The sequence below is a fragment of the Zeus faber genome (genome assembly GCF_960531495.2).
Source record: "Zeus faber genome assembly, chromosome: 6".
NCBI lineage: Eukaryota > Metazoa > Chordata > Actinopteri > Zeiformes > Zeidae > Zeus > Zeus faber.
Window position 1 is genome coordinate 24299849 of NC_137201.1, and position 26320 is coordinate 24326168.

Below are 26320 nucleotides of genomic sequence, written 5' to 3' on the forward strand. Positions count from 1 at the left end.
GTATTAATCCCCAGATGGCATGCCATTTATTTATTAATGTGTTTGTTTGTTTGTTTATTTATTTATTTATTTTTGCAAAGCCCAATAATTATTTATGATCTAACATTAACACGCATTAAACCTGCACCTTCACCACCCAATCAAAAGTTCAGAAGCGATTCTCCACTCCGCTGTGCGATCAGAGCGATCTCAAATCGAAAAGCGAGTGAGCAAATGTGTTGTTACTTTTGGTGTATGTATTTTCCTCCGTTTCCTAATTAAATTAATCACCCCCCCCGGTCCGTGAACATTTTGTGCGCTGTGGTACAGTCTGTGATAATGAAAAGGTTGGGAACCTCTGCTTGGAAACATTTTTCATCATATCTTTGCAGAAATTATTATGAAATTGTATTTAAGTGTCAGCGGAGGAAAAGAAAAATAATAATCCATCACTCCTTTTGTGTGTGTGTGTGTGTGTGTGTGTGTGTGTGTGTGTGTGTGTGTGTGTGTGCGCGCGTGTGTGTGTGTGTGTGTGTGCGCGTGTGTGTGTGCGCACGTTTCTTTCCGTGCAGCTTTGAAGGAGAACAGCTCAGAGGTGGTGCAGCCCTTCCTGATGGGTTGTGGCACTAAGGAGCCCAAGATCACCCAGTTGTGTTTGGCTGCCATCCAGAGACTGATGACCCACGAGGTGGTATCTGAGGTGAGACCACCAGCCTGTCGCTGCCTTACTCATAGGGCTATCATGCAGTCGCACCTCTGTCATCAGCTCAAAAACAATTGTGCCCAAGCGATCATGTACACATTGTTTGAGGTTTGGTTGAAAATGAACTGCCTACCCAATTTTCTATGTTTCAATGCCAATGACATGAGCTAACTTCACATCACATCCTTTTTTGTTATGAAAGGGAGCGATTTAACCTCAAAACAGGCTTCTGTATTTTGTGATAGGTTTGCTATTTTTCAACCCATGCCTTAATAGCCACGACCCGCTCTTCCTCCTGAGCCCCTTCCTGCTGCAGTGGCTCAGGAGGTTGAGCGGGTCGACTAGTCATTGGAAGATTGCTGGTTCGAACGCCGGCTCCTCCTGGTAGCGTACTGATGTGTCCTTGAGTAACGCACTTAACCCCCTAACTGTTCCCTGGGCGCCGCTAAATTGCAGCCCTCTGCTCAGTTACTAGGATGGGTAAAATGCAGAGAGATGCATTTTGCTACCTCAGTACTTGTACTCTGTGCAATGACAGTTAGTTGAATCTAAATTAATCTAATACTTGAAGATTTAATACTAGCTATTTGACTTGAAGTTTTTTTATGAGTCTGCCTGTTATTTTCTTTACCTTTTAATCTTGATATGCCAGGGAAAGCTTCGGAGGGTCTGTGTATGCATCCTGGGAAATGAACGTCCTTCACACTTTAGAGCAAATGTGCAGCAAATATTTGAATATTTATAGTTTAATTTGTAGCGAAGGGATTTTGTCCTTCTTAGGTAGACCAGCTGAAGTGACTGGAGACCCGTCATCATAACGGATTCAGTGTTGGCACTGTAGAGCCACTGCCTTACTGCTGTGTTAATGCACTGTAAGTGAGTCATGTGTTATTAAATGATCCGTGAGCTCGCTTGCTGTCAGACCATGGTTGTCTGACTTATTTAGTCAGGCTAATATGGGTTTTAAAACTTCACAGCATAACTTCCCACTGTTGAAATAAAGCCTTTCAACCAAAGGATGCTGCATGGCTGTGGTGCTCTATTGAATTTAAGTTACCGTGCTTCTTTTTGATTAGGACACATTTAAATGTCTTACCTGAAAATGTAACTATTGCAACTTTTAACATCTACAGCTTGCACCTCCACTGTTCATTTTTGCCTCCCTGGGGTTTTGAATTAGCTAGATGAGGAATTTATAGGATCAGAAGGATCGTAAATAAATTGTTTGAAGTCTACCTATCGATACCCCAGGGCTCTGATTCGCCAATGTTAAAGGGGAACTATTATGCACCTTTTTTACACAAGTTAATATAGGTCTCTGAGGTCTCAAAATTATGTTTTGGACGTTTTTTGCTTCAAATTATTCATTCTAGCCATTCTAAAATACCTTCCAACTAGGCTTTGGCGATCGTGCAAAATTCCAAGTGCCGATCACTGGGGGCAGCGATTGCCAATTGACTATTTTATCAAACACAAAAATAAATACATCTAAAATAAAAACACAGGCACGGTAGTCAGGAACTGGCGCATGCGTGCACGGTGCACCGCTGTCGGGAGGACAAATAAAAAATTGAAAGAAACTATGCTCCAATTCTCTGAGTTAGCTTTACCTTTTTCATTTTCCATATCTAAGGAAGTAAAATGAATCAAATATTTCTCTATGAGATTATATTATTTATTGGTATATTATAATCACAAGATTGCCACAGCTCTGAGCGGAGAGGGCAGAGAGCCCACTCTCTCTCTTCCCCTCTCCCTCTCCGCTTGCCCTTGCCGTGCTCCCAAGTTTATGAGAGACACAGACACTGCACCAGGACTCTCGGACACGGGGATTTTTTCTGTTTCACGTAAACTTCGGAAAATAAAATAAATAAATACACCTCAAATAAAAACGAGCTAATTTTATTGGTTTTGTTTGGAGAAACACACAGCAGATCGTGTGCCGCAGCAGCCTACAGTCTATCCACCACACACAGCAGAATTACCTTTTTTAAATAATAACATTTCCATCATCTGTAGTTTCTTCATGCACAGGTAGAGATGCCATAGTGAGGAATTTTTCCCACCGGTTAATTAACTTATAACGCGTCATTTTTCAACGGTGGGGTGTATGCACGGGTGCTAATTATGGATGGAGGGAGACAGGTCGCGATCTATTCCTGATCTAAGGTCTCCTATAGCCGTCTCTCCTCTCCTCCCGTGATAAGCAGACTGTGCTGTTACAGCTGCACGCACAAGCGGACACTTTCAAAAGTATTGATAACATTCTTAGTATTTTACAAATTAGAATTTTATTTCATTTTTTTATTTTTTTTATTTCTTATTTCTATTTAAACAAAACAAAAGAAAAGCAGAATGACGCTGGGGGCAGTGGGCAAGTAATGTAATCGGTGCATGCCCGCCGAACACCGTGTAACACTGATAACTGCGGCAACTCTAACAGTTGGTATAAATTACCTTTTCTTTTCAAAGATTTGTTTGTTGTTTTACTCAGATGTTGAGCGGTACTTATTTGAATCACTCCCTCGGTGACGTCGATCAGGACTTGCCTTGTGAATTAGAACGCTCACCAGAGACTGACTGGGTTTTCTTATTTCAAAGTTTGTGTGTTAGTCGGGTCAGCAGAGAACAACATGTATGTGCACAAGCACTGAAGCATTTTATGCATAGTAGGTCCCCTTTAACAGGCCATCGTATCCAAAGTGCTCAGACATCCACACGCAAAGAAACTCTCCTGCTTTCAACAGTGGTAATATACCTTAGATCTGTTTTGACACAGCTGTAGGTTTTGGGGCTTTCAGTACTGATGCGACAAAACCTCCTCACTATTGATTTGTGCCGTTTTACTTGCAAGGGCTGTATCACATTGTTTGTCATGGGCAGGTTGCGGTCAAATTTAATAACATTAGGTCCCCTCAGGCAATTTGGGGTGATCTGTAGAACTGTCTGTAGAGATCTTTTTTTTTTTTTTTTTTTCATTACAGTAGAAGAGACACTGAATCTGATATTTATTGACCACACTGAGACCGGACTCATAAGAAGATAGCTGTTGTAGGCTTTTGTGGCTGCAGCACTTCACTGCCAAAAACACATTTTAAACAAATGCTCTCATATCCCACGTGTTGACAGATATGTCAAAAATTAATAATACTCATGAGATAATATTAATCTGCGGATCTTGATTTCATATACTAATTGCTGTATATGGAAAAAAATCCTTGCATGCACTCTGCCAAATTGTAGATAATGAAATTAACTAAATGGAAAATTCCACCATTGTTCCCCTCAGATCTGCAGAAATAACTTTGGCTTTTGCAAAGTTTTAAGCCCAAGTTTGAGCCATTTTTGTACCACAAGTGGATAAGTAACTAGAACAGATGACGCTCTGGCACTTAGCTGGAATCTTAATCACAGTATTGGCCAGGTATGGAAACCTGACTTGAATTAGCTAAAGAGGGAATTAAAGACAATTCACACATCACATGTTAAAAATAGAAATAATAATAACATACTGCAGTAGTCGTATACTGTAGTGATGTTTATTTTCTGTCAGATCCAAAGACGATACATTGCACAAGTTTGACTAGTCACGTGAGCGTGAGAGTAGCTTGGAAGGATCTCATGTTGACAGAGCCATCTAGTCCCCAAAAAGAGAAATGCGTTGTCTCAACCTGTCACCGTCAAGTGACAAAATGCTAGCTTGAAGCTGGACCTGTTGTGTTTGAACCAAATGATGGAGTGGCAATGACCTCCAAGTCAGGGAAACCAGCTGGTTCCGTGTCATGTGTCTCACTTGCCTTTCTGTCAAAAGAGTGTGATACAGGCTTCAGGGTGTGTGTGTGTGTGTGTGTGTGTGTGTGTGTGTGTGTGTGTGTGTGTGTGTGTGTGTGTGTGTGTGTGTGTGTGTGTGTGTGTGTGTGTGTGTGTGTGTGTGTGTGTGTGTGAGAGACCGACATAAATATTTAGGTTTTATATTTTTGCTATTTTTTATAACAAACATGGTTGCTGTGTTGCCTCCGCATGTAGCAGGCCGGTGACTTTGTGTTCGTAAACATTGTGAACCAATGATGGATTTGTTAATTTTATTTCTTATTTTCCGTGTGTGTGAGGCAGGCAGCCGCGGGAAACATCATCAACATGCTCTGGCAGCTGATGGAGAACGGCCTCGAGGAACTGAAACTCCTTCAGACCGTGCTGGTCCTGCTCACCACCAACACGGTGGTGCACGATGAAGTTCTCTCCAAGGTACGACATGTGCACGCATTTAACAACTGAATCTCACCCCCCCCCCCCCCCCCCCCCCCAAATGAACCGCTCATTTTTCTTGACAAACATAGTGAACGTCTGTCCACATTTCCAGCTCTCAGACAGAGAATAGACTTCCTTGTTTCTTGCGTGGCTCGTTGAGTGAACACAAAGAGCAGCATAGTCTTACTGTCTCTTCTGTCATCTAGTCAGTGTTGCTCCTCAATGCAATTCTTTGTAAATCGTTTACAGTGATGGCAAATTGCTAAATTGTAAGACACAACTTTTAATTTACCTTAATTCAACAATTGCCAGACGACACGTTGAATCTTTTAATGTGGGATTTCTAAACTGGGTGCACGATACCATAGAGAACCATTTTCAGTGCTTTGTCTGTCCCCCCCAGGCCATTGTGCTGTGTTTCCGACTCCACTTCACCAAGGACAACATCACCAACAACACGGCAGCCGCCACCGTCAGGCAGGTGGTCACCGTGGTCTTTGAAAGGATGGTGGCCGAGGATGAGCGGTTCAAAGGTCAGAGGGCTTTGCCACTATCCCCGGGAAGGGTGGGGAAACTCTGGGTGAAGTTGGGATAGTCTATGCCTCAGCCCAGTCATTCTCAATAGTGTGGTTTTTCTTTTATTTTTTTTTATTTTTTAACACCACTTCCTGCTTGCTTTTTCTCAATCACTGGCCAAAATCTCACCCATCACTCCTGGTGTCAAGGTCCTCTGGTAAATGCCCTGCAGGGCTTCCCTGGTCGGGGTTTGCTTTTAAACCAGCTTCTTCTTGCAGTGTGTAGGAAAGCATATCGAAATAGCATATGGAGAAGCACATGTATATTGCAAATATATCGCATAGCTGCTTCTTAAAAAGTGCTTCCTAAAAAGAAGGATCAAATATGAGGTTTTCTTTCACAAAACATCACAAAACATTCTTTTCACAAAACATCCACCACCTTAAACACAGCTAAATTTAAGGTACACACGTAATGAACACAAGTATCCCAAGTGACAAGGCAATCAAATGGCTCACAAACAAAGCATGCAGCTCAAGAGATTGACATCCTTACTAATGAGACACAATTATTTCACTTGAGAAATTTGAGACAAAAGATGCCCTGTAGAGCGAGTGAGTTCGAAGGCCCGGCCGACATCTGTCCATTCTCATGTCCTGGGTCTTCCCCGTTGAATCCTACGACGGAAGGTTTTCTTTCTTTCCCCGTACTCACCGCCACTTCATGTTTCCTTTCCTGTTCTACTGGCGACATTTGGCTCAAATGTTTGGAGGTGCTTTGCTAGTCTGAAGCATTGACGCTTAGAACCCTTGACTTGTGAGGAGTGAAGATTTCAAAAATGGCTTTGGGTGCAGATTTAAAAACCATCCAAATATCGAACCGTGAGCTTAAGCGCGTGCATCGTATACGCTTCGAGGACCATGGGATGATACTAACTAAATGTTGTGTCTGTCTGTCTGCTCCGCAAATTCCAGCTCTGTCAACATTTGTTGCTTTCTGGTTCCATCTTTGGCGCGGTAACTGCTTTATCCTAAAATCCTGTTTACCTAATCTCTTCATTAACGTTCTCTCCCCTGGCAAACTCTGTTCTCAGCCGCAGTCATGAATGAAAGATAGCTCCCTCTCAGACTGTCTAGAGTGGCTTATCCTGCAGCAAGCCTGACTTTGATGCATACATAATGAGGCTCTGTTCCCTGCGTGATCCCTCCTCTGAATCACAGTCTTAGCGCCGTAAAAAAGATTGGTAAAGACAATGTAATCAGCAGACAATTATTTTGCTTTGCTTCCCACGGTGAATGTGTATGCAATTCTTCAAATCACTCCAGCATATGGACGTGTGTATTTTTAGGTGCGGCTTTTTTTATTTTTTTTTGGTTGTTGCTTTTTGTTTACTTGTATGAATCACACATTGTGTGTTGAAATGTATATTTGTCGGTCACAGCGTTGGTTGTGGCGCTGTATTGTCTGAGACTGATTTTCTGTTGTTTTGGTGAGTTGAGTCTGTCCCTGCTGCCATATTTTCACAGCTGGCCCCACATCTGTCACATCCCTCTATCATATCTACAGTATCTAATCTAGCTTTCTTCATCTTCTTTCACTTCACATCTTCCCCTATCCATCCCCCTTTTTTGAACCCCCCCCCCCCCCAACCATCTGTGCTTCCTTACATCCCAACACACATACATCCATCCCTTTTCTGTGTTTTTCATCTCTCCATCATACATCTCCCTCCCCCACCCCTCAAACCGTCTCTCTCTCTCTCTCACACACACACACACACACACACGCTCCTGTGTCTCTCCATTTCTCATTCCGCACCCCTCCCTCTCCTTCTGTCTCTCCACAGGCATCGTGGAGCAGCCTCCACCCGTTCAGGGAAACACCAACCGTAGATCTGTCAGCACTCTGAGGCCCAGTGCCAAGGACGCCTACATGCTGTTCCAGGTACTGCCACTGGTGGGCAGCTCTCTGCTCGCCCTCATTGCCTTTCCCCCTGTGCCGAGGGATTTGGTCTTTTCAAAGTCATACCTCACTTCCCAAATTGCCCTTTAAGCTCTGTTTTTTTAGAATGATACTCGATTTTGCACTTAAGTGAAATACCAGCGATGACACAAGTTGAAGTAGGGCCAAGGACGTGGAGCTATAAATATCAAAACCTGTAGGATATGCTTGTATTTCATGTCTTTACCATTGCCATTGGCCATTATGCCAGCCCATTAATAACATTTGAATATTTTTAACACTTTGATTATTATTATGAATTGTATATAACCAAGGTTTTATACATCTCAAGCAATTCATCATGCATTATTATGCAAACATGTTCACAGTCTAAATCATGTATATTTTCCCAAATCAATGTGTGGAACAGAACTTAATTTATCCTATTGCCATGCCTCGTTTTTTACTTCCACTTCACACTTTCACCTCCACCCACAATGTGTACTCGGAAGCAGAGACACTTGGACAAAATGACTGGGGACATCACAGCTTCGCTGTTAGCACCCTGTACAGCAACGCTGTAATTTCCCTTTTTTAATAGGAATTGATTTGTTTGTTTTCTGTTATTATTCCGTGGACAATATCGTCAATAGCCTACGCCTCAGCTGTGAAGGAAAGCTTCCATTTAGCGTGGCAGGGTTTCAATGTCAATTTCTGCTTGTGGGTATTTTAGCGGTGCAGGTACTTGCGGTCGCAGTTAAAACCATTTGTGGTCTGCTGATCACCCATGGTTAAAGACATGGAGATAAAGAATTGTTGTTGCTCACAAAACAAGCATTATTGAGTAGTGGCTCTCAAGTCATTATTTCATCGGCAGATTGAAAAAATTAGCGTCGTTAATGGTCGTTGCCGAAGCATCAGTAAACCGTCGCCTCTGCTGGCTTTCTCCTCTTCAATAATTTAAAATCGACAAAGGAGCAATTCAACAGAGGCTCCCGTAGTGGACTACACGCACCGACTTTGTTACGGTTGTTCTCCCTTGTAACTGTGACTGCCTTTGTTGCCCCTCTTGTCTCCATTGTGGGTGAATCCCATCGGTGGCTCTGTCTCTGTAGGACCTGTGCCAGCTGGTCAACGCTGATGCCCCGTACTGGCTGGTTGGGATGACAGAGATGACGAGGACATTTGGCCTGGAGCTGCTGGAGTCTGTCCTCAACGACTTTCCTGGTGTCTTCCTGCAGGTATGTACAGCTGTTCCCAATATGTACCTATCGTATGTATTTGTGTTTCCCCTGGATATGTCAATAGTAGGTATTTTAATCTGCTGCGCAGTCCTTGTTTTGAGATTCCCTTCATAATGGGCCTCTTCTCACCTCATCACTGCCTTACCTGTACTAAAGTCAATAGATGATCATGACATTAAACTAGAGAGCCAGTTTGTGTTTTCCATTATTTTATACAGTTCCTCAGATAACATTATATACAGTGTTATTTACGTAATTACAATTGTGGTGTTTGTTTAGCAAAGCCTTGTGCATGATGGCCCATCATTCCTTAACCCTGTCATTGCTTTGTATGATGGTTACAAGTGCCTATCTTCTGTCAGGAAAAGCCAGAGCCAAAACACAAACAGGAAAAATTAACTTGATTCATGGTTACCATAATATATTTTCACTATGGTGAAAACATGTTTTACACCAATCACAGTGGTTATTATACCGCAATTAGAATGTCCTATCTTACAATACTATAGATACATATATTTTACCGACTATACACATATCAGTGGTCGACCGAATAATCAGTCGGCCGATTAATTGGGCCAATATTTGCACATTTGAGAAAATCAGCATCCGGCGATGCCTGCACTCACAAGGCCGATAAACAAAAAATGTCTGCAGGCTAGTATTGTCAGAAATATCTATTTTTCTATACATATCGATTCTGAATATTGAAACAGTTTCAGTATGCATTTTCCGCACTATGGATATACCAGTAGCAGCTGCGCTCCCTCGCTCTCTTTTCTCTGACAGAGAGATGCACACCGCTGCGGTGGCCACATAGCCCCGCCTCCTCTCACTCACTCAGAGTCTTCAATCGTCTCATTCGCTCCTGTTTCTTACGGTGTTAGCTCATTAAAGATGGCAAGTGCGCAGTGTCCGCTATGAAAATTCCAGGAGAAATACTTGGCATTTGAGGCAAAACGTAAACCTAACTCAGAGAATTTTAGTGGAGTTTTTTTTTTTTTTTTTTTCTTTCTTACTCCTCCAGACAGCACTGCACTGTGTGTGCTTTCCAGTGATGGTTTTTCTGGTTTTGTAATTTGTGTTATAAATCCTGCACTTCTACAATGAGGAGACTATTTCCTGGCCAGACTTTTTTTTTTCTTAAAATCATTTATAATTCTTGATTTTTCATTCATAGTTTTTTCTCTTTTTTCAAAGTTTAGTTTTTTGATTACCTGTGGACATTAATTTAGTTGACATCTTTTTTCATTTAAAATAAGTGTGCTGCAGAGACAATGCAGACAATAACATTAGTGTTAAATAAATGTTCATTTCAGTTCAACAATTTTGTGTCTTATTTGTTATTATTATTCAGTTGTTGTATTCTATTAGATGCAAAAACATCAGGACATGACAACATGATATCTGACGCCCCACTCTCTAAATATTGTTGTTGGCATTGGCCATTGAAGAACCCATATCGGTCGACCACTAACACATATATTATACCAGCACATTGTTTCATAACATAGGATATTTCAACATACTGCTTGCGACTAGTACTGTATTTGCATTTTATTGCCACACACTGTTGCTTTTTACTATCTGTAATTGAATGACATTCACTAAGACGTCAAACCAAACGTTCAGTGCTGAGTTCTCTCACACTCCATACAAAACAGTCCAACCGTTTCAATCAGTACTGAGCAGCACCAAGAGTTTGGCTACAGAGCTGCATTGTCACATACATTTTAATAGAATATTAACCTGTGAGGTGACAAAATACAATGCAAGGTAATATTCTTTAACGCCACTTTTATGTTTCGATTGCTATTTTTTTATGCCGGCACTCCATGTGACACCGGTCTCTCTCCCTCTCTTTGGAGGGGTAGAGAGCTAAGTTCAGAGGCCACCTATCCCAAAAAATAAAATGATTGATGATTTTGTAGTAAACAGCTGTGTAATTCATCACATAATTTACAAGTACAATTGGAAAATTGTAGTGGGCAGATGTCTGTCTGGTGTCTCCAGACAGACATCTGCTTATTAGTACCAAAGACATCGCTCTTTGGTACTAATAAATGATAACCTTTATTTATGTAGCACCTTTCATACACAACATACAACTCCGTAGTGCTAGTAAAAAAAAAGCAAAACAAGCAAAGAAAATGCAATAAAAATAAATAATTATTTTACAAAATTTCATTTTGAGTCATCAATTATACCTTGAATAATCATATTTACAAAATTGTAAATACCAAAACATAAAAAAAGTTATATATGTGGCCTTTAAATATAAATGTGGCATTACTGCATATAAATTAAAGATTTTGAAGCACATTTTTGTTTAATTTCCTCTCCCCAGCACCAGGAGTTCAGCTTCTTGCTGAAGGAGCGTGTTTGCCCGCTTGTCATCAAGCTCTTCTCGCCCAACATCAAGTTCCGGCAGGGCAGCAGCAGCAGCTCCGCCTCACCGGCCCCCGTGGAGAAGCCCTACTTTCCCATCTGCATGAGGCTGCTGCGTGTCGTCTCCGTGCTCATCAAACACTTCTACGGCTTGCTGGTGAGCAACCGTCCCATCCCTTGAAAATTAAAGTACCTGATGAAACAAAGTACATATCCCATCAAAAGCTTTCACTGAATGGTACATGCTTTGATTAGTTAGGCTTTAAGTTTCCAGCCTCTGAAGCTGGACTGAGCTGAGGCTGGTCCTTCAGTTGGACTTGATGGGTATCATTGTTGAGAACCCTTTCCCTCGCAGCTGTGATGACTGACACAACCAAGTACACTTTCTGGAGTCTCACCAAACTCCCGAACCTTTCACATCTCTCTTCTGAGAGAACCTTATTTTCTCTCTTCTCTGATATATTCTTATCTTATATTTGTAGCTTTTCATAGAATATATATAAAGCCCCTTTCACACATAGTTCCCGGTAAACTGCTGGGGAAGTGAAATTGTCTTGTGTGTTTCGTGCCTTCTGATCGGCCTTTATACCGATCTCACTATTTAGAACAAATAACGGACAAACGCTATCATATTGCTTCGTTTTTCTAGAAATGTTTTCTAGTGTTCTGATAGCTCACCTTGTATGCCTGTGTGTGTGCGCCTGTGTGTAGGTGACAGAGTGTGAGATCTTCTTGTCTCTGCTGGTGAAGTTCCTTGACGGGGAGAAGCCTCAGTGGCTGAGGGCCGTCGCCGTGGAGTCAGTGCACAGACTGTGTGTGCAGCCACATCTACTACGGTAAGCAAGTGAAAACTACTGCTCCCCACCACCTTGTTATTTGCTGTCTGCTGGAAGAAATCCATGTTTTACAATGGGGTGTGTGCAGCCTATGTCGCTAACTTCAAGGAAGACTCCGGGATTTTTGAACCTTTGGTCATTGTAATATGTATCGTAGCTTGGTGCGAGACGGTCGGCTGAAGCTATTGAGGCCATACTGGATCAATTTAAAATGTTGTGATGCCAGTCTGGGGGTTGACTTCCCAATGAGCAAAAAAATAAGGTTTAGGTTAGAATATTTGTTTTCTAATTATTTTAAAATTCAACTTAAACGTTCACACATTGAAGAGCTGCATTTGTTGTAAAGAAAAGTTGACTTTCTTCAGTTGTCATTCCATCTTTCTCTTCTCATTTGCTGACTGTGCAAGCCACCAGAGCCAAACCTATAAAAATAGACTGCCAAGTAAGAAGGATACAGAAGCAGAAGTCTTGTTTGATTGTTTTTACGTTTTTTTTTCATAGTGACTAACCTCTGAAATTCACGTTAATTGTGAAGCGGTAGGAACTTCAGTTTCCTAGATCTGTCTTTTAATGTTCCCCTTGCATCCCATCACAGGTCCTTCTGCCAGTCCTACGACATGAAGCAGCACTCCACTAAGGTGTTCAGGGACATTGTCAATGCCCTCGGCTCTTTCATCCAATCCCTATTTATCGTGCCCAACACAGGAAACCCCGTTGCCACCAACACACCTGCAGGTTAATTTTTAATAAGGTTCTGAAACGACTAATCTCCTCATTGTGGTTATATTCTCTTTGAAACTCATTCAAATATCTAAATCACTCCCTCCTTCTCCCTCCCCACCGCTCTCCGTGCCTCTCTCTCGCTCCAGGTGGTGGAGGGGCGGGGACTCAGGGTCCAGCGCAGGGTGGTCCGGGTGCAGGTGGGGTTGGAGGTGGTCTGACCACCCAGGCTGCCTTTGAGTACCGTGGCACCTGGATTCCCCTCATGACCGTCAGTGTACAAGGCAGTGCAAAGGCCACCTAGTAAGTACACCTGCCCACACAAACGCACAGGCAACACCAGCTTCATTATCTGCAGGTTTTTTTTAATATATATACAAAAATCGGATCAAAAATAAGATAACATAAATATTCTTATCTAGTTTTTCATCCCTCTGAATAACTGAGTATGTTTCTTCCATCTCAATGTACTGCTGTTTGTTCCTTACCATTAACCACAACCATACCACCTTAAGCAAATTTCAGATTTCTGTGCTGTGCCTTGTTAGCATGAAGGATTATTCATTAAAGAAAATAGTGATACACATTTTAGAACATTTTAGGCCATATTCTTCATTACTGTTAACAATTTGGAAGGAGGAAAAAAAGATGCCATCTGCTCTTCATTAGTTCACTATAAACTGTTCTCACATCATGTTCATCACATCTGAAAGACCAAAAGACTAATGACAACCCCTTTAATTCTCACACTCAAGTGGGGCACGAATGACCATCCGTTCACTGACAGAAACTGATACCCAGTCTGGAGGCGAGGCCAGGGATAAACAGCTGTACTTAAAACCGCGGGGATTACATTACAGTGCTGATCAAAGGCTCTGCCACCTCAAGGACTGTAAAAGCTTTTGTCATTAGTGCTCTGTTTTCCACTGACAAGTTAAAGGCTTAAATAACAGGGAATTACAGTGGAAGCCAGAGGGTTTCCTGCATTTACAGAGAGGTGTTGTCTAAATTGGCCTTCTCCTTGAAAAGCAATTGGGTCCCTTTACTGTAATTGTGTTTGGGGCTAGTATTTTTGGAGGCAGGTTAATGCAAGAAAGAGTCCTGTTGTGTTTCGGTGTATGTAGTGACACACGAGGACCAAATTGACTTTATATGAAATGCACCATTAAGGTGCACCAGACAATCACAATACATGAAAGCAATGAAAACTGCATTTTATACTCAAGAATGATGCCTAAAACTAGACACTAATAAAACAAATCCAAAATGGGATTCAGGTAAAAGATACCTTGGATGTCATTTAGATTTTAATCGCCAGGATAAAGGTGAAGAACATGCCCCAGAACACCGTCAGCAGGATACTAGTAATACTAGTAAGAACTCAATTTGAACTCTGGGGTGAAAGAAGCACAAACTCTACAGTTAGAGGAGGTGGGTGTGGCTTGGCTTTGAAAAAAGAAAAAATAGTAGTTTTAAATGCTCGACCCATATAAGTAGAAACAAATGAAAACAATAGATCTGATATAAAAACACAGTAAAACTGCAACACGGGAACAGCACAGAATGTGCAGTGCGTTCGGAGGAAAAATAACCCACACACATTGACTCTGATTCAGCCTTGTTTACCGTTTTTTATTTGAGTACCAGTTTATATTTGAGGAGATACGGTATCAATATATAACATGCTCCAAATGGTACGGCTCTGGGGTGGGGGGAAAAAAAGAAGTTTGTTGACCCCGGGAAAGGGAGGAGGTTGAATGACCCAGAGTGGGAGGTTTAAGTCAGTTTCCCTGCCGTGACAGAACGGCATTTGGACCAGTCGCGACAATGGGAGCTTTCAGAATGAAGGGGAAGATGAAAGACATAGTTTGCCTCAGGGGCTTGCGCAGAACTCAGATCGTCGCTTCAATTTGTTCTTGTCTTGCTCTGAATACATCTTTTTGGTCAAAAACCTCTACTTATTTTTAAGTGTACCTCCAACTTAAGAGGTGCGAGAGATACAGAAACTCGTGAAGCTAGCCACCCACACAGTCACACACCCATAAGTACATGCCACGCAGATGTGCATCCATTCAAACTGAACTGCCATCAAAGCCCGAGTGTATTTCCATGCTATGACGTGCATATACAAACCTTTTGACTTCAGTACGGGGTACACCTGTTGGCACTCAAACATTAAAAAATGCAGTGGTGGGATAGTAAATAAGTACAAGTATTTTTTTTACTGTACTTATTCGGTCATTCATTAAATCATTATGTCCATATCCCTTTAAATGACTTGGGCACCATCTATGCTATTGTAAATTGTAATCATTATATGAATGTATGTGCAGAATAAAAAGATACAGTAGGCACTATTATAGGCTCTACAATAGTAGGGCACTGGATATGACAAATACTCTTACTTTTAATGCTTGAATTACAGAGCAAGTAATTTGACTTATATACTTTTACATCAGTAGAAATGTCATTGTGGTGCTTTCGCCAACCCCCAGTCTGGAGATGCTGGATAAAGTGGAGCCCCCATCCATCCCAGAGGGCTACGCCATGTCCGTGGCCTTTAGCGCCCTGCTTGATCTCGTCCGAGGAATCACCGCCATGATCGAGCGGGAGCTGGCCAAGGAGGACGTGGAGGCCAACCAGTTCAGAGATTCCAACCCTGACCAGCAGTGGCAACCCCCGCCAGGTAAAGGGAAAGCAGAAAACTGTGGAGGTGGAGTGCAGAGCCATGCTGTGTGGAGAGAAGTTGAATAATTCCTTGAAATGCTGGGTTTACTGGGCTTGAAGAAACTAAACAACAAGCTGTAGTCATATAGATATAATCTTGAGTGGAAGTGCTTTTCTGACCCCTGGTGGCTTATTTTATTCCTACACACCGTTCAAAAAACCTCATCTCTGCTTGATATTTAATTTTGTGATTTAAAATATTACAGGTTGTCTGCAAATCCTTAAAAAGTCTTAAAATAGTTGAACATGATAACAGTTAGAACAATAGTATCATTTAGTTCATAACCTACCCTGTTTCTACAGAATACTGACCTCTTCCCCACACTAAATATACAGTAATTATCTGTATACTTACTTGGACTACTTCATTGAAAAACAGAGAGATGTGTCAAAAAGTTCGAGTTTGGTTCAGTTTGATTTCGTTCAATCTGGTCTTAAAAATAATTTTATTTAACTCTCTGATACCTGCATATACCCTGTATTATAAACATAATAATTTCCTCAGTGTCAATATGAGCTAAAAACTGAAACACATGCGACTCGTGTCTCAGGGGCCCACTTGGTGTGGGAGGAGATGGTCAGTGCCTGCTGGTGTGGCCTGTTGGCGGCGCTGTCTCTGCTGCTGGACGCCAGGTAAACACACTGTCTTTGCTACGCACCCAGTGGTCACGGAAAATATATGGACGTTGGGGATGGAATTGGGTCAAAATTAGAGGGGATCAGGGTTCCACTGGTTTAAAGGTATTTTGGTGAACACTGGCACAAATGCAATCTCACCAATTCTTACTTATTCTTATTTTCATGTACCTTTCCCGCGCTCCTCCCTCACTCATCAGCACCGACGAGACGGCCACGGAGAACATCCTGAAGGCGGAGCTGACCATGGCCTCACTGTGCGGTCGCTTGGGGCTGGTGACGCCACGCGACGCCTTCATCACGGCTGTCTGCAAGGCCTCGCTGCCCCCACACTACGCCCTGACGGTTCTCAGCAGCAACAACGCAAACCTCTACAACAAAGGTAGACATGAAAAGCAGTGACATGGCTTGCCGCCGCCCTGAGGAAGAACGGAAAAAAATTCAAGTGAAATGAAAAATTTTGAAATTGGTGCCGTGAGTTATAAGGTGATTTTAAACACACTCCACATTTGAATTTCAGCTTTGTAAAGACTGCCTCAGTCAGTTTGGAATGGTTACCCATTTCAATGTTATGCAAAGAAAGGTTATGTTTTGCAAAAAAAAAAACAACTACAGTGGAAACTAGAGACTAGAAATAAGATTTTAGAAGCCAATAGAGTGGTGTTGGCCAGTATCTATCATCTCAATCAATCTATCAATAACATCTGTCAACCTCACGAAGCTATGCTGCTGCAAACATAACAAAAGGTTTTTGGAAATCCAAGTTCAAGTTAAGCTTTAAAGGTAAAGACTCTTAACACCACTAATCTGCTGATTGGTGTGTGGCTGTTAGACCAGTTTTCCTGTATAACAACTGATACAGGCCCCTAATGCTCTCTTCTTCGTATCAGTAGTGTTGACCGTTTTAACCTGTTTTTTAATTGGGAGCACCATGGACCCGATCCGTGACGCACAAACGCACACACAAACATCCACACTCTCTCATAGACACAGAGGAGGCACACACACGTGAAACTAATCCCAAGCGTGTGCATTTTTTTTATTTGCACATTTGCTTGAAGAGCAAAACTGACTGAAACTGACTTTATACTGAGAGATGGTTGTTTGCGTTGGAGTTTGTTAGGGCAGTCGCCTGAAAGCCGACGAGTCCAATGATCAGTCGGAAACCTGTGAGTCGACTGAGATTCTTCAAGTTGAGCAGTTGTTAATTTTTTATACTTTTTTTTTTTTTGGTCACAGGACCAAACAGGACAAAGCAGATTGAAGCTTACAAAATGCACATCGATAACATTTCAATGAGGTATTATAAATAAGGAGAACATGGCTCTTTGTGTGCCCCAATTGCCGTGCCCTGTTTCTCCAAATAAAACAAGTAAAAACAGTGTGTGGGGAAAAACAGGCATGAAGGAACGGGGCACAAGTAGGGATGGTTATCTGTAAGATTTTAACGGTACCACTACTCTTACCGATAAAAGGATAAATAAATTATTCTGCGTGGGGAACAGCCCTAGAGTTAAGTTAAGCAGGGTACTCTGACATGTCTGTCTGTGTGCTTGTATGTCTGTTATCATTGATACAGTATGTGTGCGTGCGTGCAAGTGGGAACGTGCACACGTCCACATCAATTTATTGACATATGTTTGTGTGTGTTGTCCGCAGCCTACTCCATCCAGGGCCAGAGCGTGCAGATCATCAGTCCCTCCAGCGAGTCTCACCAGCAGGTGGTAGCCGTGGGTCAGCCCCTCACCGCCCAGCCGCAGGGCACCGTGGTGGTGAGTGTCAAATTCAATAAAGCACCCCCCTCCTCCCCGAGTAAAGTATAAGATGTCTCAATGCCTTCGGATTACGGGATGCCTAAACCATTTTTTTCATTATTATTCTTCTATGCGATTTAGATACAAATAACATTTGGGCAACGTTTTTTCCCCGCATACTGGCCGATTCCCTTCCATTTGCATTGTTCTTTCTTTTTGGCACTGTTTCACTATTCAGTTCCTTAATTTATTTAACAAAAAAAGAGGAAGTGATTAAATATCATGACCGTTTTTGAAGTCAAAGCATTATAAAGGTCTTTAGGAGGTTAGTCCACTTGCTTTTCTCGATAAATCTCCACGTACAAGACACAAAGTCATTAGTTAACGTTTGTGGGGTTTTTTAAATTTGTTGATACGAAGTTGGACTACTCATTTTTTTCATGTCATCATATTGTACAAATATGGTGCTTGGATTGTGTTGTGTTTTATTTTTACATTCAAATTTTTATAAATTTGCTTTCATATATGAGAATGAGCCTTGTAACAGAAAAGGATTTGCAGATGTATTAAATTATTTTACAGTTCAGCGTGTACTAGGACATTGGTATTCTTAGCCTGAATGCAGAGTTCATAGAGAGCATGAGGGGATGTTTAGTGAGGTCTTAAATTCATAGTGAATGATGTCGTCTAAGTGGTTGCATCATTTTGTTTCTATTCATATTTGTATTAAATCCGTTCTACAACACTGTCTTGAATCCCTTGACTACTTAATTTTATATTTTTGAGCTACATTTGCACAGAGATCAAAATATTGCACTATGAATATGCACAAGATTGTCAGTGTAGTGCCGTAACCAACGCACAACATCTTTAAATATGCATTATACAGAATTTAAAGCTGATCTGTGTTTTATTGTTTGTCACTCTAGATAAGTGCATCAGCTAAAATACAGTGTGTGTGTGTGTGTGTGTGTGTGTGTGTGTGTGTGTGTGTGTGTGCGTGTGCGTGCGCAGCTGACGGCTAAGAACATTCAGTGCATGCGGACCCTGCTGAACTTGGCCCACTGCCACGGAACGGTGCTGGGGACCTCGTGGCAGCTGGTACTGGCCACACTGCAGGTACTACCACCACGGTGACACACCCTTGGCATGATATTATGCAAACTGGCCTATATTATGCCTTTAAAAAGTGAATTTGAATTTTTATTTGTAATGTTTATAATTTCAACATTTTTTTCTGATTTAGCCCTGTAGTTCTTCTTTTTTTTTCCCCCCCCCAAAACTAGTCCACTAAAGTCAGCATTACTGATGTTAGAAAACCCTATACCTATCGCTGAACCCGGGGGGGGATGGTTTCACTTATTCCAGTTCCTAATCACTTACAGTATCTTGTAATCATCTCAATTAAACAGTTTTAATAAAGTTCATATAATCATCATCTCCAGGTAGGAGGTAATATTGTAAGGGATAAGTGTGTTTGTTCACGTCTCACTTGCCTACCTTTCTCTCAACCTTCTAGCATTTGGTTTGGATTCTGGGCCTGAAGCCTGGAGTGGGAGGAGCTCTAAAACCTGGCCGTGCTGTGGAAGGGCCTAGTACCGTGAGTCTTTCCACAACTTTATTTATAGATAGCTTTAAGAGAACTGAGAGGAGAAAAAAATGTTTTAAAAAAAAAAAAAAAAAGTGATTTGCAGTTCATCCTGGTCGTAAGGTGCTTCAAACCAGTCTTATGGAAGAAGTCCACCGGGCGCATTGTAGTGGTGCTGAGATGGGTTTTTCACCGACTACGTGGTGCAATAAAACGGGCTTCGGTTACATACGGAGGTTCCGTCTGTGTCTCCTTTATTGTGTCTGTCTGGTCGACCCAGCAGAGTGTCACAATATAATGAAATGTGAGCTCCAACTGTAATTGTTGGACTTGGTCAGTGGGATGTGTTTGTACTGTATTGCATTACTTCTATGTATTTCAATCATGTTTGTTCTTTGTATTTAAAACTGGTCTGGATCAATAATAGGATTGTCAAGATTTTCCAAATCTATGGTTCGATTTGACTTTCGATACCAGTGAATTACAGGGATAACCTTTCCGGCACCGCTATTGAGTTTCAACAACATTTCTGTCTTGTGCCTTTTCACACATACCGTGATAATGCTGGAATATATGGTGCAAGAAAAGTCCAGCAGAAGTCACACGGTGTGGTCCCAGTCCGCAACCCCCATGCCGGAGAGCGACAGACGGAGCGGCAATTGCACACACAAAGAGGATGTATGAGGACGTAGCACGCAAATAAAAATAAATATGCCTATGAAATCCTGAAATAAATATAGAAATAAATGCAATTCTAAATATATAAATGAGTAAATATACGCCCGATGGACCCGGCAGAGGCGGTGGTGCACCCGAGTGCGATCTTTCATTGTGCTGCGGGGTTTCGTGATACCCTTTGAATTTTATGCGAAGTTGCCTTTTTCAGGCATGCAAGGTGAGAAAGCGAAACCCCTGCAGCGCACACCACGGCAGCAGTGAAGGTGTCCCCCTCGTGCGTAACGCCCCATATATATAATATTTTAAAAACATTTTTAAAATAAAGTGAATAAAACCAGTTCTATAGTTAGTTATTTTTGTGTAGAACAGGTACAAACAGTATTTTTCACACATATTTAATTAGAGTTAAATAACTTATTGAAATAAAACCTCACAGTCAGACCCTTCTGTGTGTGCCTTGGCTTTGTGAACTGTCGGTGCACTCCTTTTCAGCCAAGACACCTCCCGGCGAGGGAGGAGCATGGGATATCTCTTACATAGAGGGGGAATGACATTGTGAGAGTGGAAGCCAGTGTCTGAAGAGAAGTCCATAATAATGAGGGACACGTCCACCCCAGGGGTTTTTTTTCTGACTGGACACCTTGATTGATTGCACTCTTGACAAAAACATTTCTATGTAGTTTTATCTCATGTTTCTATTGAACTGCCTGCGTAGTCGCGCACAGCTTAAAAATAAATAAATAAATAAATATATAAGATGTACCTCTCTCCCGTGCAAAATTCGAGAAATGCCGCGCGGCTCTGCACGGACCCTGTGCGCCTGATGTGGCCAGTGGAGCTCAGATAGTTGACTCAATAGGAAGCAGCACTGGCGGCAAGCCGCGCCCGTACACTGCACCAACACGTTCAGTGGACTTCTTCAGTGATATGGAAATACCGCAGTTCATGTGTGCTTACCAAACGGTTTGATTACATACCGTTTCACGTTGCATCCCTAATATATATGTATATAGATATATACTGTAAAAATATAACATCGAAAATCCCATGTGAAGAAATACTACTAAGGTTCAGCACATTGCGCTATATAGCAATAATAAAGTGTGCAAAGTTAATTATTATTGCTCAACAGTGCGTACACACGTACAGTCAAACTCTTCAACATGTACTCCCTCTGTTTTTCTCGCTTTATCTCTCTATCACTGTTAATCTCTTTCGTCATTTTAATTTCTCTCACTGTCACTCATTCACACACATAGGTTTCTCGAGCAGCAAGTTGTCTCACTGCTCTTGTGTTTTGTGTAGGTGTTGACCACCGCTGTTTTGACAGACCTGCCCGTCATTTCCAACGTCCTCTCCAGACTGTTTGAGAGCTCACAGTAAGAGCCTGTCCATCATTTATAGCTGGCTACGATGACAGGAAAGAATGTGTTAATCGACCGTCCTATGGTGGTGGCGGATGATTCATCTTAAAATTTTAAAATAGCCATCTCAAAGGTTGTAAGACACAAAGACATAAACGATAAAGACATGAAAATGTCTATGGAAAAAAATGAATGGCTTTTTTACCTGAATAAACTCCACCTCAAAAATTGGATCAGGACTCAAAATAAAATCAAAATGAATATCTAACCCTGGGCGTTTGGGTTGTATTGCAGGTATCTTGATGACGTTTCACTGCACCACCTGATCAACGCCCTCTGCTCCTTGTCTCTGGAAGCCATGGAAATGGCATATGGAAACAACAAGGTATGTTGTCAGAATATATACCTTTCCTCAGAGGTCAATAACCACTTAACGTTAATTTACTCCCATTTCTGTTTTAGGAGCCTTCCTTGTTTGCGGTGGCAAAGTTGCTCGAGACTGGTTTGGTCAACATGGACCGTATAGAAATCTTATGGAGGCCCTTGACTGGCCACTTACTGGAGGTGAGTCCTAATGAGTGCATGCAAAGCAGAGGCATGAAAAAGTTGCATTCCAAAACACTGTGGGTCATTTTTAAGAAATTATTGAAAATATAGACATTCCAGTCAGATATGCTGTTTCACTGTATTCATTTTAGAAGCATGTGCTGTTGAAGTATTAACACTCAGTAGAACCCCGGCTCATATGCTAATACATTTCTCATAAATCCAGTGGGCTGATATGCTGCCCTTGCATCTCTCAGGGAGTCTCGATTACCGTACAATGTGTGAACGCTAAACTCAATGCGCTTTTGATTCATCCCAGTGTGCGTTTGGAAAATGTTTTTTCTTCATCTTGTCTCTCTCTATCTCTCTTCTCTCCGTGCACTCCCCCTGTCTGTTTTGCAGAAGGTAAGGTCAGATTCTCTTGAACATAATAAACTGCCCTCGATCTTTCTCTTGCTCTCCGTCTCCCCTTCTCTCCTCTGCTTTCCATCTCGGCTCGGACATCAACGTGTTGGAGTGGAGGGGGGTTGCTGTCGTCGAAATGTGTCTGTGTTGTGTTTGTGCTGCATACAAGTCGCATTATAGAGAAGAGCTTCAGGGTACTGAAAACGCCATTATTTGATATAATATCTTAATATGTTTGTCAACTGTTTAGCAACAATACAATCTAGAGTTGGTATTTATCCAGAGAACTATAGTCTGACTGTTTTGGTTTGAGTTATGTTTTAAGAGATGATTATTATTGATGATAATTATTATCATGAACAGTCATGGGAGCCAAAACAATCATTTCGGTGCACACAGATCATATGGGTCCTTTCTGGGTACAATTAAGTGACTTAGCCAGATTTATTTTTAATATTTTTTTTTATTCATCTTCTGACAAGAGAGGTTGGCGGCCTCAATATAATAGAAAGATATATTATTTTAAATGTCAAATATGCAGTTCAGATTCTGACCTGCAAGTAACTGGATACTAGTTTAAAACCTCGCCCGGCCTTTCTGTGTGTATCTGCACCAGCTTTCTTGATTTACACTGTTTTGTCACTGTACAATCTCCTGTCACCTGGGACCCAAATCTCAATCACACACACACACACATACACACACACACACACGCTGTGGTTTCATTCATGTACCTGTCACACACTCACCCACTGTGACAACCGCAGGGAAAACACAGCTCTGCACATGCACTGTGTAAAGTCACACACACACACACACACACACACACACACACGGCTACTGCTGTCTGATCTCTGCTTTCTCACAATTTCTTTCCCTCTATCCTTTTCCTCTCGTTCTCCCTGCACCTACTGTGTATGTGTGTGTCCATGCATGTGCGTGTGTGTCTACGTCCATTTTCTATGTATCGCAGGTCTGCCAACACCCAAACTCCAGGATGAGAGAGTGGGGAGCCGAGGCGTTGACGGCCCTCATCAAGGCTGGGCTGGCCTACAAGCACGACCCCCCGCTGGCTCTCAACCAGGTAAGATTAATCACTGAAAGCCAAATAAACCTCTTAACTACTAAAAGTTCCTAAAGGGCCGGTACTCACGATATACATTTTCGAGCAAAAAGTCAAAGAAGTGGTCTGAATGTAAGAAACATGCTAAATGTGACCAAAAATAAATCAATTGAATGGAGGAAGGAGGGATACAAAAAATGAAGTCAGTTGAAATAAATAAATTTTTTACATGCACATGCTCATATTTTTTTGTTTGTTTCTTTTGCTTCAATTTTGCAATTTTTATCCGTGGTCTCAAGGTGTCCTGACCAGTCATTTATATTCTCTAACCCTTTATTCATATCTTGCCTTCATTATCAAGTTAATTTAATAGGTAAAAGGAATTCTAGCTTTAAGTTGGATTTACTTGATCTCTTTAGTAAAATGAGCAGCCTTACTCCAAAACATATTTCCACATCACTGTACTGTTTGGTATTACCATGGTTTTGCTGCCTGTGGGTGAAATGTTGTCAAGATGCAAAATCAATGGAGGCATTTATTCAAGCCTGCGGATTTCCCTTTCCTTGATTTGTGAATTGCTTTAATTGAAAATGGTCCGGAGAAGCCTACTTTAATGAACATTTTCTTGACACAGAACACAAAAAAAACAGTGAATCTTGTGAATAAATCAGTTTGTATTTGTGCCCTGCTCATCCCCTCAGCGGCTGCAGCTTCTGCTGCTGAGTCCCCTGAAGGAACTGTCCAACGTTCTGCACGCAGACATCAGGCAGAAGCAGCTGGAGAGCGTGCTGCAGATCCTCCAGGGCCAGGGGGACAGCCTAGGGCCCGGCTGGCCCCTTGTCCTGGGTGTCATAGGGGCGATCCGTAACGACCAGGGGTAAGTGACCTGGATCCTGGAGAGGGGGATTCAGGGAGGAATATGAGTATTTGAAATATAAAATGTGTATTTTCTCTCTTGGCTCTCTATTTTCGCTCTTTTAAAGTTGTAACTAGATAGCTGAATGTTTGCCACAGGCAAAAAATAACACCCATTAACATCCACTGCTCACCAGCATTCCAATGAATGTATCCTTTGTGTTTTCGCCATCTCAGGGAGTCATTGATCAGGACCGCCTTCCAGTGCCTGCAGTTGGTGGTGACGGACTTCCTACCCACAATGCCTTGCACGTGCCTCCAAATCGTAGTGGATGTAGCCAGCAGCTTCGGCCTTCAGAACCAGGAGCTCAACATCAGCCTCACATCCATCGGCCTGCTGGTGAGCTAGAACCCATTTTCTGTGCTGTGACTTTAATCAGTTATGTTTTGAGCAAAGCAGACCGTTGATAAGGAAGTTGCTGGCTAGAATTCCTTGAAATGGTGGAAAGAGGAATGGCTGTCTGATTTTTCTCTCCTCTTTTCAAGCCACTTTGGGAGTGACCTACAGTAGAGCTGGGTGATATTAACAAAATCAAACATCGCAATGTTTTTAATAGCATAACTTCACTGTATTGCAGCCTTAAAGACAACATTTAGCTGTATAATGATATAACGATAACCAAAATCCCGGCCATGCCTTGTCTCGTATCACAATGTCAATATTGATATATCTCCCGGCCCTTAACTTCAGCAGTTGTCCAATGTGGACTTCAGAATAAGTGTGTATAACGGAAAACTTGATAATTTCTGGAATGTGGCTCATCAAAACTGCCCTCAGTTTAAAGAACACAGTATGGACAGTGTTCTCCAGTTGGCCTTGTTTATTGTAAAATGGTAAAGCGAGACATCTTAGTCTCAGGAATATTCACTGCTCGAATGCTTTTTTGGAATAATGTTGCCTTATTCATAGCGCACTGTTAAGTTTTCCTATTGTCCACCGCAGATATTTCAGTGAAGGACTGCACAGTATTCACGACATGTAGGACACAATATTGATCTGCGGTTTACGGGATTATTTTTCTGGGAGCGTGGAATTCCTGTGAGATTGTTTTATGGTAATAGGAGAGCGATACGGCTGGAGGCGTTTTACCAAGCACTCGCTCCAATTAATCTCGTCTTTTTTTTTTTCTTTTTTTTTTTTTTTTCCCGGCAACAGTGGAACATTTCGGACTACTTCTTTCAACGGGGGGAGGCCATCACACAGGAGCTGGAGCGGGAGGAGGACGCTCTGCAGAAGCAGGCCCATGAGAGAGGCGAGACTCTCAACAGGCCGTTCCACCCGGCGCCCCCGTTCGACTGCCTGTGGCTGTGCCTGTACGCCAAGCTAGGGGAGCTATGCGTTGACCCCCGGCCCGCCGTGCGAAAGAGTGCCGGACAAACCATGTTCTCCACCATCGCGGCACACGGGACGCTGCTGCAGCAGCCGACCTGGCACGTCGTCGTCTGGAAGGTAGCATGAAGGAATCTCTGAGCTTTTTTTTTTTTTTTTTATACGTTTTTTATTTATTATTGTTTTTATTTATGTATTTTTTTACCTGTGCTGTCAGCAGGCTTGGCAGACGGCACAGGGTATTTGCAATGGCACTCTTTATTAATCATCAAGATCTGCTTGCAATAACTCTGTCCTGTGGATGACCTGTGGGATGACAAGAGCACAGCTATTTTATTATACAAGACCGCCACCAACCCCCCTCTTTGAGGAACGACCTTACCATGTTTTGATCCATCATCATTACTTCTCCAAGAGGTGGAAGGAGAATCACCACAGATGAGACAGATAAACATAGAGACAAACAACAATATGCACTTCACAAAACATAAACATAGAAAGATCAGAGGACAACATGTATTTGACAAAACATGATTAAGTAAGTGCGTGGTCTCTTCCTGTGGCAGCTATGGCAGTAAACGAAAGAAAGGGAAAAGGATGTAATCAGGATGGTGTTCGAGGCAGAAGCTGATTGTGTGTGTGTGTGTGTGTGTGTGTGTGTGTGTGTGTGTGTGTGTGTGTGTGTGTGTGTGTGTGTGTGTGTGTGTGTGTGTGTGTGTGTGTGTGTGTGTGTGTGTGT

At 42.1% G+C, this 26320-nt stretch overlaps 1 protein-coding gene across 2 annotated transcripts in view; it reads left to right on the forward strand.

The window, feature by feature from the left end:
* The first annotated feature begins 551 nt into the window (after positions 1–551).
* Positions 552–26320, forward strand: part of mon2 (MON2 homolog, regulator of endosome-to-Golgi trafficking) — a 39857-nt gene continuing 14088 nt past the window's right edge. For both annotated transcript variants that reach the window (XM_080001689.1, XM_080001690.1), the window contains exons 1-22: positions 552–679; positions 4796–4927; positions 5334–5463; positions 7293–7390; positions 8503–8628; positions 10979–11176; positions 11731–11855; positions 12451–12590; positions 12725–12878; positions 15071–15261; positions 15854–15935; positions 16139–16320; positions 17598–17710; positions 18707–18811; positions 19212–19292; positions 21264–21337; positions 21617–21707; positions 21785–21886; positions 23247–23357; positions 24038–24213; positions 24429–24591; positions 25408–25701. In XM_080001689.1, coding sequence (XP_079857815.1) covers positions 593–679; positions 4796–4927; positions 5334–5463; positions 7293–7390; positions 8503–8628; positions 10979–11176; positions 11731–11855; positions 12451–12590; positions 12725–12878; positions 15071–15261; positions 15854–15935; positions 16139–16320; positions 17598–17710; positions 18707–18811; positions 19212–19292; positions 21264–21337; positions 21617–21707; positions 21785–21886; positions 23247–23357; positions 24038–24213; positions 24429–24591; positions 25408–25701 — 2955 coding nt within the window. In that variant the 5' untranslated portion in view covers positions 552–592. The remainder of the gene's footprint in view (positions 680–4795; positions 4928–5333; positions 5464–7292; positions 7391–8502; positions 8629–10978; positions 11177–11730; positions 11856–12450; positions 12591–12724; positions 12879–15070; positions 15262–15853; positions 15936–16138; positions 16321–17597; positions 17711–18706; positions 18812–19211; positions 19293–21263; positions 21338–21616; positions 21708–21784; positions 21887–23246; positions 23358–24037; positions 24214–24428; positions 24592–25407; positions 25702–26320) is intronic.